General features: G+C 43.3%; 1 protein-coding gene and 1 long non-coding RNA gene across 4 annotated transcripts in view; one reads left to right on the top strand and one right to left on the bottom strand.

Moving 5' to 3' along the window:
- HDAC10 (histone deacetylase 10) overlaps positions 1-7,101 on the top strand; it is a 45,414-nt gene extending 38,313 nt beyond the window's left edge. For both annotated transcript variants that reach the window (XM_029617394.1, XM_029617395.1), the window contains exons 20-22: positions 1,589-1,777; positions 4,743-4,902; positions 6,674-7,101. In XM_029617394.1, coding sequence (XP_029473254.1) covers positions 1,589-1,777; positions 4,743-4,902; positions 6,674-6,681 — 357 coding nt within the window. In that variant the 3' untranslated portion in view covers positions 6,682-7,101. The remainder of the gene's footprint in view (positions 1-1,588; positions 1,778-4,742; positions 4,903-6,673) is intronic.
- The window catches only part of LOC115099654, a 41,113-nt gene that overhangs the window by 7,602 nt on the left and 15,798 nt on the right, over positions 1-17,713 (bottom strand). The gene's annotated exons all lie outside the window — the stretch shown is intronic.

The following is a 17,713-nucleotide window of genomic DNA, read 5'->3' as shown; positions in this document are numbered from 1 at the left end:
GGTTGAGTTTAGTTTTGAAGGGATCTTGCCTCCCTTCCCCTCAAGTCTAGTCAGATAGCGCCTTTTTGAGTTGAGTTTTTTAAGTCATTCTCCTTGGTGGCCTTTTGTAATTTGAAAGGAAAGCGTATCACTGTGTCTAATAATCTCACTTTTCAGAAGGTAGTGTTTCACTTCTGTTAGAATTGGGCTTTTCTCACTTGTGATGGGGAGAAAGTCAAGCAATGTAGGCCAGGACAGAGATGGACATTCTTAAGTCTGTTGTAGGTCACCTTTGAGATATTTTTAAGTGACCAACTTCTACTTGAATAGGTCTATGATGTGTCTTATTAAAGCACAATGGTTTCTAAGGCATTGCATTCAGGAGGTTGCAAGATGAGGGTGCTTCAGCCTGCTCCAGCAAGAGTTTGCAGGCCCCAGAAGGCCGACAAGCCTGCTTGAGTAGAGTGTAGGACTCCCAGTAAGCAGAATCAGAAATGGTTTTCTCAGAGGATAATGGCAGAGCAGCACTCTTGTCTCCATTACATTCCTGCTCTAAGCACCTCAGCGTTAGGGTGCAGTCCGAGAGAGGCTATGCTTTGGATACAGGACTCCTAAGAGCTATCAAGGCTTCCTCCCACCCAGTCTGGGTGAATTTTAGTACATCCCATTTGTCTGGACTGGTCTGGCATGAATGTTAAGGATGGTGAAATTTACACTTTTCTGTTATTTTCCTTTCGTTTAGTTGTATCAGTCCAGGATCCACCCAGGAAAGCCACAACAATTAAGGGCTCTTAGTCTGAGAAGTTCAGAAAACTAACAGCGAGTATATTGTGGTTCACTTTGAAGGTTGTTGGCCTACTTGTAACCTTGGTGTAGAGATTATCTAATTCCTGGGTTATTGACCATGGAGAGAAGTTTTTTGGCTGTATCTGGTTTTGGTTGTGGTGGTGATTTGGAAACCAAAACAAACAATTATCTTAGCTGTGACACAGGATACTGAAGGGCTGAAGACAGCATCAGCTCTTTATAGGGGGACTGGACAGCTTAGAGTTTTTTTTTTCTCTGTGTCTATCTGCTGACAAGAGGACATAACCCACTTGTCTGGACTGGACTAAAGGAAAGGAAATTAGCATGTAAGTTTAAATTTTCCCATCTGTGCAGGTAAGAAATCCAAACTACATAATTAGGCCTATAGTAAAAACTGGCTTTTCTTTAACTACTGAGTACTAAGGGGGCAATTTTTAAGGGGGGAGGTTTGTGTGTAAATGGAGGTTTATATATAGAAAATTGCCCCCTCCCCCCCTCCATGAGAGAAAAAAGGGGTGGGGTTAGGGCGGGCTCGATCAGGTACATGCAGGGATTTCATTTTTAAATCCCTGTGCGTTCCTTACGCACCCACAGAGTACATGGGCAAAGAACCTCTATGGCACTAACCCGCCTCAGGATTTTCAAAGCAGCTTGCAAGTCTGCAGATACAGAGTTCCCATAGAAAACCACCTGTACCTTGCCACATTTAAAACACATGGAGTTTTGGAAACTGCATGCTCAGTAAGTAAGTAAATATTTTAAACTGTGGGTATTTTTTTTTTTTTAATTTGGTTCTTTAAAGGATCCCCCTGAGGAAAGCAGCTTTGTTTTTGCTGTGCTTCGATTCATCCTTCCATTGGCTTACAGCTATCAGCCTGACATTGTCTTCATAACATTAGGAGCGGAACGGAGCATCAGCGTTAAAGGGATTTCTTTACTTGCGTGTTTCCTACAAGGGCTAGCTGAGGGTCAAACTCTTGCAGTGATTCAGGTAAGCCGTGGGTGCTGATCTTTACTGGATTTATTATCAACAGATCCAGAGGAGAACTGTGATCGGAGATGGCATACATGACCATTTTTATCCCCTTAACCAATTTGGGGTTTGAATTTGGGCTGTCTGGCTCTTGATGCTTCCAGCTGTGTCTGGCGCCTGTTCTGTAACTGCATTGAATTTATCTGCTTGGTGTAAGAAGTGATCTTGTACTTTGTGCCAGCATTTTATAACCAGCTCTTGTGAAAAAGGGGTAGGGGGGCACAGAAGAAAGCAGCAGTTTCTCCCCCATCTCAAGAGGCAGAATGTAATTGGCGATACCCAGCAATGCAATGAAACATGTATGATCAGCTGGCAGAGGGAGAGTGATTCTGTGCTGCTGCTGGGAGATAGAGATATTTGGTTGATGCTTTTGTTTTAAGCATCACCAGGTGCTGGTTAAGCAGCAAAAGAAAAAAAAAAAATTAAAAAATTATTCTGGGACAACAGGCTGGATTCCCTACCCTGCAAAATCTCTAAAAATGTCCTTCCATCTCATCCTGCTACACCCCAGTCCAGTTATTATAAGAAGGTTATTTCCCCCTACCAGCAGACAATACTGTTTTCCTGTGTGACATCACAGCCACTACTTAGGAGGTGGTGCTAGCAGCAGGAACCCAATATTTTCGGCCTCCAGCAGTTGGTAAGACTGAACTGGTGCAGAAGCTCATCGGTGTATTTGAGGCCAAGCCACTGGCTATGGCTAGAAGTGCGAGTCCTGATCCGCTCCTAAACCCTGAAGGGGTTCCCTGGTTGAGCTCGGTCGGGGACTGTTATTGGGGGGGAAAAAATTAATAATAAAAAGAGAAACTTGTTAGGAAGAGGAGGACAGGGAGGTTGGTCTCCTGTTGGCTTTTGCTTAGAGCAGAGCTTTCCAAACTTTTCATGTTGGTGACACACTTTTTAGACAAACAATTTCATGACACAGTAATTCAGTCTACTAGCAAACCAGAGGTTAAAGGTTAAACAAACGAAATGTATTTCGACAATTTATGTATGTTTCTTTAAATATATATATATACATAAAATGTTTCACGACACAACCTATCTTGTGAAAACCTCTCATTTATATTAAAAATATATAATATTCCAAGATTAATGTTATTGTTCTAATTTATGAATAACAATAATAAAACAATCTCTCAAGTGGTCCATGTCTTTGGCTTAGATTTGTGTCTAGTGTTTGTTCAAGCAGTTTTGTGGGTCCAGGTTGGAGTCTCCTTGGAGGGCGGATGTGCCCTGTACTATGGCCTTTCTTTGGGGCGGGCTAGACAAGGGTCTGGCCCTGATTCCTTGAAGGTGTAGATGGCTGCCATTTCTTGCTATGGGGGCGCCGCTCTGGGGGGAAGGGGGATTTCCCTAGTGGCTCAACTGGATGTGTCCCGATTCCTGCGGGGCTGAAAAGACTGCATCCTCCATTTCATCTCATCTCATCTTTCCTCCATGGGATTTGAATTTAATGTTGAAGACCCTAATGTGAGCTCCTTTTGAGCCTTTGAAACAAACTTCCCTGAAGGATCCAGCACTGAAGATGGCGTTCCTGATGACTATTTGTTCTGTCTTGGAATTGCAAGCCTTGTCTTGCTGGGATACGTGTTTGGTGATTTCATCGAATGCAGTCATTTTTCGGCTGGTTCCATCCTGCCTTCCAAAAATGAAGTCTATTTTTTTATATCAAACGATTTCACTCCCGGATTTTCCAAGGGGAAGTGTGGGCCAGAGTACCGGTTTCTGGTGTTTGGATGTACAAAGGCTAGTCTTGCGCTATTTGGAGGTTACTAATGCCTTCCACAAATCAGACATTGTTGAAAGGTGAGATGGTCTCTAAGGCTACCTTGGCCCGCTGGATAAAGGCCACTTGATTTGGCTTATTTGCTCAAAGGCACAGTCAGCGTCATGGGCGTAGGTGTGTGCTCTAGCATCCGCTGGTACTTGCAGGGCAGCTATGTTATCATTCATGAATTCCTTTTGTAAAGCATTGGCGTCTGGATGTGCTTGCATGGGAGGAATCGCTTATGGAGCAGGGGTTTTATGGGCAGCCCTTGCTTCCTTCCACCCGGGTAACTGAAGTTTTGATACTTCCCATTCATAATGGCTGGACTGGTCTAGAAGGATGAGATGGAAGGAAAAATTGACTTATCTGCTAATTTTCTTCCATTAGTCCTGCTACACCAATCCAGGACCCACCCAGGAAGCATGGCTGCATAAGTTTTCAAGCTGTTATTGGCTAGTTTCTGCTGAAGATCAGGTTTGGGTGTCTCTTCCTGCATTGCTTCCTTTGTTTTTTGTTATCTTTTCTTCTCCTGCAGGGAAACTTAATTTAACTTTGGAATTTGCTATTAAAATATTAACATTTGTTATGGGCAAGGGTCTGATCTGAAGCTTTGTCAGGATACTGGATTCCTGCTGCTAGCACTACCTCCTAAGTAGTGGCTGTGATGTCACAAAGGAAAACAGTGTTGTCTGCCTCCATCTGTTGATAGGGGGAAATAGCCCACTTGTAATGGCTGGACTGGTGTAGCAGGACTAATGGAAAGGAAATTAACAGATAAGAACATTTCTCCTTACGCCTCACTGATCTCCCCAAGTGAAGGAAAATCTGTTGCAGGCCATATCAGCCCAAGGATCCTCCCTGCCTCCCCCTCACCCCCCCATTCCAAATTTGCAAATAAAAAGCCATTCCCACTGCTCTTGGTAGCATCCAGCGTTGCTTTGATGGGGACGGTGGAGAGGATCCTGACTGCGAGGCAGATTTTATTGTAGTAGGTGCACTTCTCTCTCTTATCTCGTCCCTTCCTCCCCCGTGATAACAAGGAGTGCTTTTGAAACTCCACTTATCAATAATGGTGTGGGGCTTCATGGTGGGAGGAGAGGGGGTTGTGATGGTTTGCTAAGGCTCATGACTAGAACGTTGTTCACGTTCAAGGACTCAGAAGCAGAACTTGCAGAAGCGATGGCTGAGGCCTTGACAGCCATTTCTGTGCCTCACTTTGCATCTGGGACCCCGGCTACCACAGAAGCTGTCCTGGCAATAAAACAAGAAAGGCAGAGACTTCAGCAGCAATGGAAACTGCTTCAGTGTTCAGGCAAGTCCCTTGGGCGCAAAAGTGCCCTTTTACTTTTGCTTGCGTGTGTGTGTGTGTGTGTAAAACATAGTACGTACGCGCTTTTGCTAAGATCTGTGCTTTAAGATTGGTTCCTTGTGGTTGAATGCTCATCTAAGAGCAGCCAGCCTGGTCTCTGTGAGGGTAGTGCCACCAGTCATCCTGGTAGGAGAGGCTGCGTAATTGAGGCACTTCAGTAATTCGTGTACCATCTTGTTCCTCCTCTCTTCTTTATTTTATCATTTAGGACACCCTCCTCCACTCCACTCAGCACCATCCAATGTATACACACTTAGCTATTTAAAGAAAAGGCAAAGCAGGACCCAGCTAATTCTTAGAACGGGGCAGCTAAGCTGTATAACAATTTGTTTCTTTTTTTAACATCCCATTGAACTGCGCCTTGAGATTGCCCCATTCATTATCTTCCCCTTCTCCTTGATGGGTGGGTGGGTGTGTGTGTGGACTTTTTAGATTGTTAGTAGCTTTTCCATACTCATGCTCAAGGTGAGTTACATTTCAGGTACAGTAGGTAGGTCCCTTAGAGGGCTTACAATCTAAGGGGCCTAGTTACTAAAGGTTTTTTTCTCCCATATTGTGTCTATGGGGAAAAATTATTAAGTAAATAGGGCCCTAAGTTGGAACCTGAGGTAACTGGGGGGGGGGGGGGGGGGGGGGGTGTAAAGTGATTTACCCAAGGTCATCCCAAAGAGTATGGGATTTCAGCCCCGCCTTCCCAGTTTCTCAGCCACTGTTCTAACCACTAAGCCACTCCTCAACTCCACTTTTAATGACCTAGGAAAGACCTAACTTCTAATTCTTCTCCCACCTGCACGCTAAGCATGCATGAGAGGGGAGCCTGACCTTGTAGCTTCCATTTCTCACCGAGACCGTACGATCAGCCCCTGCAGATGGACACTGGGACATTGCCTTTTTTTGGGTGGGAGGAGGACTTGCAGTTTTCTTCTGCTCCTTCAAGCTCCCAGCTTAATCAGAGCCATAAACCTTCATTTGCAACTACTTGGGCATTTCTTCCCTGTTTTGTATAATTCCTGCGACAGTCCTTAGCTGGGGACCATTGCACCAGGGCCCCTTCCAGGACCAGCAATCATGGGCCCTAAAGCTGTCTACTAGGTGTTGCCATTGCCCAAAACTAGGACTCCCTAGAAAGCTGTAAACGCTACCTCCGCAGCATTCCTAGGCCCAGCTGAGCCCACTAGCCAAGAGGTTAGAGCAGTGAGCAGAAACCCAGGGAAGCCAGGGTTCAAATTCCACTTTTGCTCCTTTATGAGCAAGTTACTTCACCCTGATTGCCTCAGGTACAAACTTAGGGTCTCATTTACCAAGCATTTTTCCCCATAAGACACAAAATGGGAGAAAAGTCTTAGCAAATCAGGTTCATAAATTATAAGCCCTCTGGGGACAGGGAAAATACTGTGCCAGAATGTAACTAAACTTGGGCTACATTTAAATATAAACAAACTTGGGTCTTCTGTATAACAGTAGACATCACTGTCACGGAGCCATCAGGCCGCCTCTAATACTGGAACGTTTGAGCTGCACCGGGTACATTTTTTAAGCCTACGCATAAATGTCTTCCTGCAGCAGATGACTCTAACGTAATCTGCTTGTATGCCCTTGCTCCGGATACCAAGAGGTTAAAGTAGCAAACATTTTGTAACTGTGTGTTTTTTAAGAGCTGATGTACCTCTTGTAACTTTGGTTTTGCTTTCTGGCTGGGGGGGGGCTTTTTCAGTGAATTAATGGATCACGACTTTGGGAGTCCCAGCTAACTGGCTATACCTCGATGCCTCTCTTCAAGCCGAATGGTAGAAGCGGACTAAAAAGCATGGTGAAAAAAAGTCTATATCAATGGAGAAGAGAAAGAACATGACTTTTTATCAGGATACTGAGGTATCCATTTGTATTGATATGGAAATATTTTTAAATTAACCAAAAGAAAATGAATTGGTGAACTGAAAAGGCACTTTGCCAGATGGCTTCTGAAACATTCCAGAAGGTTGTGTAAGTACCTCATTGGCTCTAAGACACTTTTTTTTTTTAGAAATTCTGTGCACAAGAACCTGATTGTGCTTACGTTTTAAAAATATATTACAACATTTCTGATTGTTTTCGTCGAAGTTCCAACTAAAATAAAACACTGGATTTATTTTTTTACAGTTATTGAATATTCTGTTGTACATTTTGGTATATCTTACTGGTCAATAAGCTGTCATATCATCCCCCTTCTCCCTGAGAAAGCATTTGTGTAATAGTGCAGAGAGAGAGGCATCCTGGAACGACACCTGCTTTGCTCCTGCCCATCCTTAATAAAGACTTCCCTGATGGTGCCAGAAAGAAATTCAACTAATTACAAAAAAAATTCCCCTGACTTTGACACCCTCAGCACCTCCCATTTCCTTATCTTCCAAGGCAAAATGGAGGGGGTCTATAATTGGGGAGAAGAGCTCAATATAATGCTTCCTGCAATGGATGCTCAATGAAGGTTTCTCTGGGATACAAATAAATATTTTTATACATATATTATATATGTCTATTCTGTATCGATATTGTTGGGAGGAGGAAGTGGTGCAGTGGCACTGGGCACACAACCTGCTGTAGACCTTGTGCAAGTGCATTACAGCGCCCTAAAGCAGCTTCCCTGGCCATTTTGACATCACTGGTCGCCTTGGTGCAAGCTGGTGACGAGAAGTACCAAGAGCAGCTTGTTAGCAATGCCAGCGAGCACAGAAGCGCAACTGCTGCCCTCTAGCATGGAGTTACTGAGAGGCTCCTGGAAAAGGAGCAATTACAGCAAAACGCTGGCCTTGCCCCTTGCTTGCGATTTTGCTTCTTTCACTTTCCCAGCAGCTCTTTTGATGTCTCCCTGCCTCAGAGGGTCTGGGACTGGTGCAGCTGGAGGTCTCTTCACTTTCTTGAAGTACGTGGCCCTGGGGCCACGAGGAAGGCCTCTGTAGGGCAGCATTATTTATTATTTATGTAATAAACTTACATTATGCTAATCTACAATTCTCAGTGGATTACATCAGCACATACACAGTTAAATCAATATCAGCAATATAAAACAAATAACTACAACAGAAAATTCATACAAGCACATCAGTAGTAGAAGGAATCCAATATGGAGAGATCACAACAAGAGAAAGATGCTATCCAGTATATGCCCTAGAGAACAACTGTATTTTTAACAATTTCCTAAAACGAAGTAAGCCTGTACCCTAATCTCATCAGGCAAGTTATTTCACAGACTAGGGCCACCAACAGAAAACATTCTATTTCAGGACATAGTAAATTTAATGGACTTATGAGATGGTATCTCCAAGAGATTTTTCATTAGAGATGGGAGCAGACGGTGAGAGAAGACTGGAAAGGATGAGAGCAGCAACTGTTCATGCAGGACCTTTGTCCTCTAAGCTTTTATTCCCAGGGGACACCTTGCTAGAAGGCAGCCAAAATTAATTTGCCTCCATAGACTTGGCCTACTGCTACCACTTATTTCTAGAATAGTGATGTGTTGTACTAGACGTACAACATCACTATCAACAGTGGAAATTAGAAAACCATAAAAATCAGTATCTGGTATGCTGCGGAAAAGTTCCTAACGTGTTGTGCTAATAGTAGATCCGGCGAGATCCTCCCCACTCCCTCTGGCTAACAGAAGAGCAGAGCTTCATTTATATTTGCTTCTTCCTCCATTGGTTTCATTCTGAAATTTGCAAGTGCAGCACCAGCAGGTCCTGCAAGACAACAGCATGAAGCCAGTGGCCAAGGAGGCAAATGTAGGTAGGAAATACCACTAGCCAGAAGAGAAATAAAGCAGAGTTGCTTACCTGTAACAGGTGTTCTCCAAGGACAGCAGGATGATAGTCTTCACACATGGGAGACATCATCGGATGGAACCTGATGCTCTAAACCATGCGTCCATGCAGGGTCCCTCTTCAGTCTCATAGCATAGAATTACGATTAAAATAAAAATAGGAGAAACCCTGCTCCGCAGGGTGGCAGGCGGGTTTCGTGAGGACTAACATCCTGCTGTCTTTGGAGAGCACCTGTTTCACGTAAGCAACTTTGCTTTCTCCAAGGACAAGCAGGATGGTAGTCCTCACATATGGGTGAATCCCTAGCTACAGGCTGCTCCCCCCAAAAAAAGGGGGACTAACAGACACCTAACCAGGTGCCAACAGGCACAAAAACACCAGTGCTGTTGGTTATTTATTTATTTATTTATTTATTTATTTATTTATTTATTTATTAAACAACAGCTTTTTTATACCGACATTAAAATACACATCATATCGGTTTACATCGTAACGAAAGGTAGAAATTACAACGAACGGGGAGTGGGGAAACAAGAGAAACAATAAACCAATAGAAAAGGGGCTATGAGGAGGAGCCAAATATCAAGCTAGAGAAACTACATAAGGGGGGGGGGGGAGAGGGATATGAACATATTTACAAAAAATGGAAATGATGCTACATAATATATAACATATTTACAAAAAATAATTCCGGGAAAGGTAAGGGAATAAACATATTTACATAGAAGGAAAGGGGGGGGGGGAATATAGGGGGAAACAGCTTGAATCCAAACAGGCCCTAGGATGGGAGAGTTGGGTTCTACACCTCAAACAGGCTCCAGAGAACAGACTGGCTGAACCTACTGTCACGTTGGCCATCCCTATCCAGACAGTAATGGGATGTAAATATGTGGAGAGAACTCCAAGTTGCAGCCTTGCAGATCTCCTGTACGTGAACTGCTCGTAAGTGGGCCACCGATGCTGCCATAGCTCTGACAGAATGAGCCTTGACATGACCCCCAAGATGCAGCCCCACCTGGGCATAACAAAGGGAGATGCAATCTGCTAGCCAATTGGATAGTGTCTATTTGGCAATGGAAATGCCCAACCTATTCTTGTCAAAAGAAATAAAAAGTTGAGTGGATTGTCTATGGGCTTCTGTCTGCTCAAGACAGAAGGCTAAGGCTTGCTTGCAATCCAAATTGCAGTTCTCGTTTGCCTTGGTGTGAATGGGGCCTGGGAAAGAATGGCGGCAGGATGATTGACTGGTTAAGATGGTTAAGGCAGGAACTTAGGGTGCGTCCGCAAGACGACTCTGTAGTGAATTTAGTATAAGGTGGAGTTCAGAGGATCCAAGATGGCCGCACTAGCAAGCCACTGATAAGGGCTCCTTTTACCTGTCTCCATTTGGTAGATTGTCTCATTCTGCCCATAAGTGGAGAGCCAGGGCGCGAGAAGTTCCAATTGCCTCCTCCCCAGGCCCCACTGTCTGTCCTATGGACACCCACTTGTTCTGGGAAACTTCCATTCCAGAAGTGGAGTCACTGGAGGGGTTTCAAGGAGAGGTACTCGATCCCCTCCCTGACGCACTAGTTTCTTTGTCCCCAGAAGATCGGATCACGCTGATGAATCCTGCCCAGAAGCTGACAACAGATGAACATTGACACTCTGCGCCAACCAATGATGTGGTGACCATTGTGCCATGCTCAGGGACTGTGAGTCTGTCTGAAGTTGTGCTGGAGCCACCTCACATCTGCGGCATGGACATGGCTGTGAGACTAAGAGAGGAGGAGGCCGTAAATCTGGAGAAGAAAACTAGTTTGCAACCTTTACCTTTTGTTAAGACCAGTTATATTTTCTCTGGAAATGATCTGGGAGGCAATTAAGACTTTGAATAATAATATTTCTATGCAAATAAATCCTGTTCAGCACTTAAAGGATCTTGATACCCAGATAGGGTTATTGGAATTGGACAGTAAATTGTTAAAAGAAATGAATGATACCCTGGAATTTGTTGTCAGGGATTGTGGTTAGTGCAGTTAGTGTAGCTGGGTTTAAAAAAGGTTTGGATAAGTTCTTGGAAAAGTCCATTACCTGCTATTACTGAAGTTGACTTAGAAAATAGCCACTGCTATTACTAGCATCAATAGCATGGGATAGACTTAGTTTCTGGGTACTTGCCATGTACTTGGGAGCCTGGATTGGCCACTATTGGAAACAGGATGCTGGGCTTGATGGACCCTTGGTTTGACCCAGTATGGCCATTTTTTATGTTTCTTATGTTCTTATCCTCAAATTTGAAGTGGACAGCCATACTGCTTTTCAGCAGAATATATTAAAAGAAAATCAACATTTTTCATTCCATTTGAAACAGTTGAAAATGAAGCTAGAGGAAAAAATCTTTGGTTTATCAATTTCTCTAAGGATCCTGGTCTACCTCCTACGGAAATGCTGAGAAAATATTTCTTGGAGGTGTTAAAGATACCTGAACAAATGTTGCCTATTACCTCGAGGGTATATTATTTACCACCTTATAAAAAAAAAAAAAAAGTGAGCCTATTAATAGGAATATGCAAGTGCTGTCTCTGATTAGACCACCGGATTTAAATTTTACTACAATGTTGGAATCTTCTTTATCTGAAGTAGTTACCTCTGCCACTTTAATTGCTGTTTTTCGTCAGATAGAGATTGGGTTCTAAAACTTTTCTTTCGTCATCATATGGAATTCTTCTTGAACTTTAAAGTTCAGGTTTATCTTGATATTTCTGGACAAACTCAAAAGACGAGAAGGCATTTCTTGCTATTAAGACCTCAAGTTTTGAAATGAGGTGCTTTTTTTGTGTTAAATTTCCCTGCAAATGTTATATTTAATGCTAGGAAACTGATGTTTCTGCTTTTTAAGCTCATCAGATATATTCAGAATTTCATGTTGCACACCAAATTTGATGAATTTCCACCACTTGGAGAGTTATTGTGCCTACAGACAGATGGATGCTGATCCCTTTTATATCGTAATTCTTGCCAAAATTCTCTGTTACAAATATAAAAATGCTGGAAAGCATCGACTGATTTAAAAAAAAAAAAAAAGTTGTCTTGTACATATGAATAGTCAAAACCTCTTTTGTATCGATGTATTAATGTTTTCAATATAAGTGATGAGCTTGTTGATGCAGGACAAACACTGTACTCTTCAATTCATGGTTAATCAAGTACATTGTGTCTCCTTTTTTAATTAATGTAACAGATTGGAAACTTTTAGAATATGAGGAAGGAAACTACCATTACAGAAAATATCCCCAAAGCAGAACCCCTGTTTTATCATTTTCTGGAAAGAGATCCACCTTGCGTTTTCATAATTTCCTTAAAAGAATATATATATATATATATTTATTTATTTTTTTTAAATTTTGCAGGCTGTCTACCTACCAAAGAGTTGCCCATCTCTCGTCTTTCACTGCTTTGTAGTTAACTGCCTCCAATCTTGGAAGCTGTGCTCTTGAAATTCAGTGCACAGTTCCTTCACCCACAAGATGAAACAAATTAGCTCGCAATGCAATAAGCTGAACTACTAATGCATCAGACGTTGAAAAAGAGCATGCTAACCAAAAAAGGAGGACATGCTTAGCATGCATAAAATATGCTTTACATGCGTAAGCCATGTTTTCTGCACAATGTTTCCTCTGTGCATAAAGCATGATTTATGTGCACAAAACTTGGAACTGTACACAAAGTGTTCTTTGTGCGTAAATTCCAAGAACACGATCCCCTCACCACAAGTTCCAGATTCAGCTACATTGACAAATGTTAGCCTGAGAGACTTTACTCCAGCTCTGACTAGGAGTTATGTGCCAATTTTCAGAGTTTAGGCTCCTAACGTTTGGTGTTAGGACCCTAAATTGGCCCATTTGAAAATTTACTAGAGCAGAGTCCCTAAATTTAGGCTTCTAGTTTCATTAGGGACCTGAATTTAGGAGCCTAAAAAGTGGGTGGCAATGGGGGTGGAATTAGGGCAGGGAAACAAAGTTAGGAGGCTTAGCACTGACTTTCAGAACTAGGCACCAATTTAGGAAACCTAAATCTAGGCAAATGATAGCAGGCCTAAATTTAGGAACCTAATCTTTAGAGACCTAAATGTGAATTTTCAGCTGAAAACTTAGGCACCTAATTCAGGGACCGAAGCAATAAGGTGCGCATGGGTTTACTCACAGCTGGGCGTGTAAGAATAGCGTCTGATACAGCAAGGAGATTAGCACATCCAAAACGTGCACCCTAAAAAACGTGTACCCAATAGTACCCAACGCATGTAAATTCCATGGAGATGAAGGCATTAACTTATTACCCTCTGTTGCAGGGAAGTGCACCCAAAGGCTGGGCGTCCGATGCACATTTTTTTAACGCAGGGAATTTAACCTCAGCTCCAGAGATGGCGTAAAGTAAACACAGTCAAGGGCTCATAAGAAACATAAAAAAAAAATATATATATATGGTCCTCTGAGTTGCAATAAATGTGTCTTCCTCCTTAGTATCATCCTTACTCTTAAATTTACTGCTTGTGGTGGAGAAAAATATATGCATATTGATTTGATGAAAAGGAAGCACACCTTTCTTAGACGCCCACAGCAATGGGTGCGTGATATAATAAACTTCAGCACTGAAATCAGCACCTCGGCAAAATAATCAAAAGGAAGCGCAATCAAAATGGACGCTCGTATTAAGCGCTCGTTGCAATAAACCTGAGTTCTGCCTTAGTGCATCCTTTTTTTTACGCTGCCTCGATTTTACTCTCATTTAAGGGGGGGCAGCAGGGGAGTTCCCTTGGTCCTAAGTTTCTTTAAACTGGCGTATGTTGTGAGCCCAATGGGGAGCCACCTCCCGGGGGGGACCTTATTATGCAGCCCCTTTGGCTTTCATTTCTTTATAGGCCGGGTACAATTAGCAAGATAAATTCTGTGGAAAACTTTCCTGCGCTGTTCCCCCTAGGGCTTCTCTCTCTATCCCAGGGCTTGCCTGCACTATGGCTGCATTCCCCCCCCCACCCCTCCATGATGGGCTGTCTGCCCAATCAAGCTGCTTTTGTGGCTCCCTCTAAGCGGGCGTGGGTGGCGTGTCTGCTTGCAGCCCGCCCCTCCCCTCCCATCTGCTGCCTGTTTTCCAGCGATTCACAGCGGGGTGGGGGGGGGCAAAAGGAGCTCTTGTCCCACGTTGTGCGCATTTCCAGCCCCTCTCGGCCATGCGTCTTGCCGCTGAAGGGGTGCGAAGCTTGCGTTTCCAGCGCTGTGGCTAAGGACGCCCTATAAGCACGAGCCCTCCCCCTCCTGGACCTCTGCAGACCCCGCGGCTTGCTAAGGTTTACTATGGGGTGTTTGCTTTTTCTTTTTTTTAAAGATGAGGAGGGGATCTCCCCAGAGTCTACCTATCTTACCCTGTTCCTACTCCTCTCTTTTTTTTTTCTTTTATAATAGTTCCTAGCTACCCCAGTATACAGCCCCACCTAACTGGAGGCAGAGAACTACTGAGGAACTGCCCAGCTATCCCAGGATATATAACATGAGTGACGTTAGCAAAAAAAGTGAAAAAGTTCTCTGCCTCCATGTACTGGCAAGCAGGGGCATCCCGCAGGTATGGACTGGTCTGCAGGATGAAAAGGAATGTCTTCTTTAACAATGGATTTAAATGGAGGAGTGCTACTTTGTGCACACACTTTTACACAGGTCTGTGTGCACTTTTCTTGCTCCATTGGCAGTGAACATGTATCAGAGAAAGTGAGTGTACAGCCCAGTGCACCTAATTACATTGAGCTCTTTATTTTGCCTTGATACAGGGAAGGCACAGTTGCTGGCTCTGGAAAGCTTACAGTCTACTCTAGTCACTACATAACCAGAGAGAGAGAGAGAGGTTTCAAATTATTTATTAATAAATTATTACAGGACCTATGGTTAAGATCAACAAGGCTGTGATCGAGAAGAGCTCGAGGTTCAGACTAAGGTCCTGATTCACTATGTCATCAATTTTCAAAAAGCTGGTCAGCAGTCAAGATAATCGGGTAACTATCAGATGAACCTAACCAGCTGGTGTTCAGTTGAAAATCTGACTACCTAGCAGATCAAATGTCACTAGCTAGCCAGTTCTGGGTGAAAAAAAAAAATCAAACTAGTTGTTTTTTTTTTTTTTTTTTTAAATGTCTGGGGCCCATCCCGCTCTCCAGATCTCGCATATTAAAAAAAACTCGGGTGGCATCACCCCCCCCCCCGCCCATATTAAAAAAAAGGGCTAGAGGCCAACAGCCTCCCAAAAATAAAAATGATTAAATATTATAGAGTACCTAAGGTGGGTGGTTAGCGAATCCATTGGATTTGGGGAAGGGGTTTGGGTCAGGGTAGAATTGTTCTCTCATTATTCCTTGCAGATTCCAGTACCTTATTGGTTACTTTGGCTATTTAGGCTGTGCCTGCGTCATTTTTATGGTGCTCCCATTTTAGCCCACACAGTGGATCCAAGCAGGTTTAAAGCTGGGAATTCCTATTCTATTGTGTATTATGGTTAAAATACTATCGTTAAATGTTAAAGGTCTTAATACATATCGGAAGCGTTTTCTTCTCAGAAAGGAGCTACAGCTACATAACGCCGATTAGCGTATATCCAGGAGACCCACTTAAAGAGGAGGCATGAGCACCTTGTGGTCTGCAGGGCTTACCCTCATGTCTTTCTCGCTGCTAGTGGTGCTCCAGCTAAATACACGGGCACAGGCATTTTGATCTCCACTCATTTAGTATTTGAGTATTTATCTCATATTGCGGATCCTTCAGGGAGGTTTTTACTATTAAAAATTCGAATGGGTACTCAAATTTACACTTTGGTGTCACTCTACACCCCTAGCCGGGACCAGGGAGCTTTCTTGCTGGGGATCCAAAACCTTCTATTGCGACATGCAGAGGGTTCAATCATACTTGGCGGAGATTTTAATCTCAGACTGTGCTGGGAATTGGATAACTCCACAGTATCCTTGTCATCACCTCCCACATCCAGGTCTCAATTGAAGGGGATTATGGAGGAGTGGCGCCTAATTGATATTTGGCGGAATCGCTTCCCTAAATCCCGCTCATATACCTTTTACTCCACACCGCATGATAGTTATTCACGCATTGATTATTTTCTAGTAGATAATTTATTAAGCAATCATGTCCGTACTGCTGAAATTGAAACCATTACATGGTCCGACCACGCTCCCATAAGAATAGATGTAGATATGGGTACCAGAGATGTGGGAGACCGCTTCTGGAAATTGAACAAATCTTTAATGCAGGATGTCTAGTTTGTTAGAGAATTGGACTCGCAGTTACAGGAATATTTTACATTAAACAGACTTCCCACTATCACACCAGGTACTCTTTGGGACTGCTCGAAGGCAGTGGCGCGTGGGATATTAATATCCAGGGCAGCGACATGTAAGCGCACCTGGTTACAGGCTAGATCAGATTTGCTGGCACAGATAACCTGTCTATCTAAAGAACATATGCGGACTCAATCGAACCACTGTTATCAAAAACTGCTAGCTCTGAAATCTGAACTCTACCAGCTGGATAACAAACAATTAATGCATGCGCTGGATATCACCCAGCAGGTGTATTATGAGGGGAGAGATAAGGCAGGACGCCTACTGGCGAGGCAATTGAGAACTAAAATATCGCAAAATAATATCTCTAAAATCTAAGATACTGCTGGACGAATAGTTACCACATCCTCAGAGATCCGAGACATCTTCTCAAATTTTTATAGTCCCTATACAGTGCTGAGAAGGATATACAACAGTATGATTTTGTGGATTATTTGGAGGATATTGAGCTGCCCAGTTTGACTCCAGAACAGCAACAGGCTTTAGAGGCTCCTATTATGGCTGAGGAGATTGTGTGGGTAATTTAAATCCCTTAAGCTAGGTAAATCCCCGGGTCTTGATGGCTGCCACTCAGTGACACGAACTCACCTCGGCTCCGCGGCTCCTTGTTTAATTCCTTGAAATTTTTATTTCCTTGGCGATTATTTCTTGGCATCAGATGCCTCATACGAAAAGAAAAGCAAGGATTCGTGATAATATTACCTCAACACCTATTTCCTTGATGTGGCAGCTGCGAATAGATGATGTGTTCGGACTTGTGCACCAGGACCCGGAAGGAGAGGCCACTGGCGTCTGTATCGGAGAGCGGCCATCAGACACCCAGGCCGATGAAACATCTTTGAGTACCCGGGCTCCAACAGCTCCAGCAAGGCCATTTCGAACCCCAGGATCATCGGGGCAGGAACAGCTCAATCTGATGGGACAAAATTCTGCTCCAAGGACTTATGACTCCCCGAGAAGCGACGGAAGGAATCCGTCTGCTTCGGTGAGCCCCGGTGAGGGCTCCGGGGGAGGTAAAGAGGAAGCAACCCAGAAAGGAAATGGAGAGGCTGGTCTCCTAGAAGGGAGAGGTAAGGAGCCCAGAATTGAGGTGACTGTGGGGAAGCCGGTGGAGATTGCTGAAAAGTTAAATTTGGAAGAAATTTGGAAAGTTCTTATAAGTATGAATAAGGCAATTTGTGAGCTGACTTCAGCAGTAAGGCAAAATATGGAAAAATCGGATGGTTTGGAAAAAAGAGTTCAATCAATGGAAAAGACGATAGATAAAGTTGAGATTGAGATAACTGGAGTGAAAGAGGTTCAGTATAATCTTATTAGAACTGAAACTAGTATGGGAAAACGTATGGACTTCCTAGAGAATGAAATACGTCAAAACAATTTACGAATTTTGAATTTTCCCAGATCAAGATGGATGACGGCTAAGGACTTTTTCATAAGTTACCTTAAGAATATTTTGGGTTATACCAAGGTTAATATTCCTGTATTTTCAAAAATGATTTATTTACCTGAAAAAAAGGAACAGAAGAGAGAAGATATTGAAGAGCCTGATAATCTATCTGAAATTTTGGAGAAATCATATGAGACA

Source organism: Rhinatrema bivittatum, chromosome 9, assembly GCF_901001135.1.
Source record: "Rhinatrema bivittatum chromosome 9, aRhiBiv1.1, whole genome shotgun sequence".
In the NCBI taxonomy this organism is placed as follows: domain Eukaryota; kingdom Metazoa; phylum Chordata; class Amphibia; order Gymnophiona; family Rhinatrematidae; genus Rhinatrema; species Rhinatrema bivittatum.
The sequence above is the reverse complement of the archived record's forward strand: the minus strand, read 5'-3'. Positions and strand labels throughout refer to the sequence as shown.